At 36.4% G+C, this 2,179-nt stretch overlaps 1 protein-coding gene across 1 annotated transcript; it reads right to left on the bottom strand.

Moving 5' to 3' along the window:
• Window positions 1-652: 652 nt before the first annotated feature.
• LOC149246780 (heterodimeric geranylgeranyl pyrophosphate synthase large subunit 1, chloroplastic-like) lies at window positions 653-1,462 on the bottom strand. The gene has a single exon (XM_089442526.1). The coding sequence runs from the start codon at window positions 1,460-1,462 to the stop codon at window positions 653-655; it is 810 nt and encodes a 269-aa protein (XP_089298652.1).
• Window positions 1,463-2,179: the final 717 nt, after the last annotated feature.

The raw sequence follows: 2,179 nt of genomic DNA, 5'->3' as shown, positions 1-2,179 counted from the left end.
TATTAATTAAATAACTAGCTAAAAGCCACAAAAGTGTAAATTCGTTGGCAATACAATTTATATTCATATATATTACAATGAAAGTGACCTGACCCACTTGCCAATTCTACCCAAATAACCTCCCGAAAACCAGCAAGCAGCTAACTAGGAATTGAAATGTTTAAATATCTCTATTTTGAAAAAGTTCGAACATGAACATAGATTTATAACTTCTGTAGGTTCAGATTTTGATAAAATGACGAGGTAGATGTATTAAAAATATATATTAATTAATTAAGTGTAGATTTTGGTGTTAAAGATGAATTACAGTCGATGGTTAAAAGTAGATTCACAAATATTTTTGTGTGTTGAAAATGAATTATAGTTGATAGTGGGAAATTTATTGACAAAAATCTTCTTTATGTAATTTTCATTAAAATTATTTTCTTAACATTTAAATTATAGATCACACAAACCTAAAATCATATTTTGAAACTGAAAAAATCTAATATCATTTTCACTAAAATTATTTTCTTAACATTTAAATTATAGATCATAGAAACCTAAAATCATATTTTGAAACTGAAGAAATCTAAAGCATCCATCCATATTATTAGAGTCATTGGGACTATGGACGATGCCAGGAGATACAAAGTTATAAATATGGCACCATTTAACTAGTAAACCTTCGAATTCTCTCAATTTCGTCTTCCGAAGCACCACCAATGATCGCCCCACACACAGCCGAGCACTCCAATAGCACTCCAGTCTTGTGAACATGAATCCATTCCAGAGTCTCAAGCTCGACAGAAGCATCCCGCTCGCTCGCAAGATCCACAATCTGGCCGCCCACAATCCGATCACTCCCCACTGTTTTGCTTGTGGACTCTGCAATGTGCTCAAACGCAAGTGAATGAAGTGCATCCCCTGCAAGAAGAGCAGTGCCTTCCCCGAAGACCTTATGGTTTGTGGGTTTACCTCTGCGCAAATCATCATTGTCCATGCAAGGCAAGTCATCATGAATCAAAGACATTGTCTGGATCATCTCCATTGCACAAGCAGTTGGCATGGCGAGCTCCTCGGTCCCTCCCACAAGCTCACAAGCTGCAATGCAAAGACGAACCCGTTTTCCTCCTGCAACAAAAAAATACCTCATGGATTCATATATTTTCTTGGGATGACTCAGTGGGATAGCCTTATCCAGAGCCTCATTCACTGCCAGTGCCTTGGAAAGGATGTACTCCTTGAAATCAAATTCAACGACATCTGTGTTTGATGGTCTAGCTGATGATACGACCAGATGTCTATATGACAAAAGCCCACGAGCAGCCAGATGGTCGCCAATAGAATTCCCTGATGAGTTTGAAACTCCATGAAAACATTTTATGGGAATGGAAACTCTCCTCAGATTACATTCTTGAGAAGCAATATTCATAAAATACAGGCCATGGCAGCTAGCTGTTGCCATATTGCTGTAAGCCATGAGGTGCGATTATAAATTACTGTAACGAAAAACAGAGATTGAAAACAGGTAAGTAGATGCAACAGAAGAATAGATGCATATGAATTCAAAGAAGTTTGTACTATTGAAAATTTGAACTTTATTAGTGACACGCTCTTGGCCACTGTGCATAACATGTATGAGGGACGAAGAATGATCATATTAGTCAAACCTTTCCATTACCTAAGACGGGAGGTCAGTTCTCTGTCCAGAACGGGAGGTCAGTTTGGGGGCGCGCATGACGTTCATTTAAAAAGTGTTTGGGGTAAAATGCCAGTGATAAACGACAAAGGTTATAGATGCCGATTAGGGAATCGTTGCCCAACTGCTTTTGGGTTAGTTAATTTTAATACAAAATGTTAGGCTATGAAAGGCGAAAGATAGAAGAGCCAATGAGGAGACAGATCAGGATTGAGAGTGGGTATAACTTATTATAATAAAATTATTTTAAATAAGAATAAAATTTTATAGGATTGAGAGTGGTTATAACTTATTATAATAAAATTATTTTAAAAGATGTTTAGGTGTGTGATTACAACTATTTTTAGTTAGTTAGAGTATTTTTTTCTATATGTGGGAAAATTTATCATAATTTAGTTGTCAAATCAGCAGTGAGGACAGTTATTTCTAGTTGCTAATCACAAACGCAGATTCATCACAGTTATTCAAAGAAAACCACGTCACCTATAATAACCCGCT

The sequence above is a fragment of the Pinus tabuliformis genome, chromosome 7, assembly GCF_031772625.1.
Source record: "Pinus tabuliformis cultivar Carrire ecotype Pingquan chromosome 7, CPIR1, whole genome shotgun sequence".
Taxonomy (NCBI): Eukaryota; Viridiplantae; Streptophyta; class Pinopsida; order Pinales; family Pinaceae; genus Pinus; species Pinus tabuliformis.
This window is presented reverse-complemented; position numbering and strand designations above follow the sequence as displayed.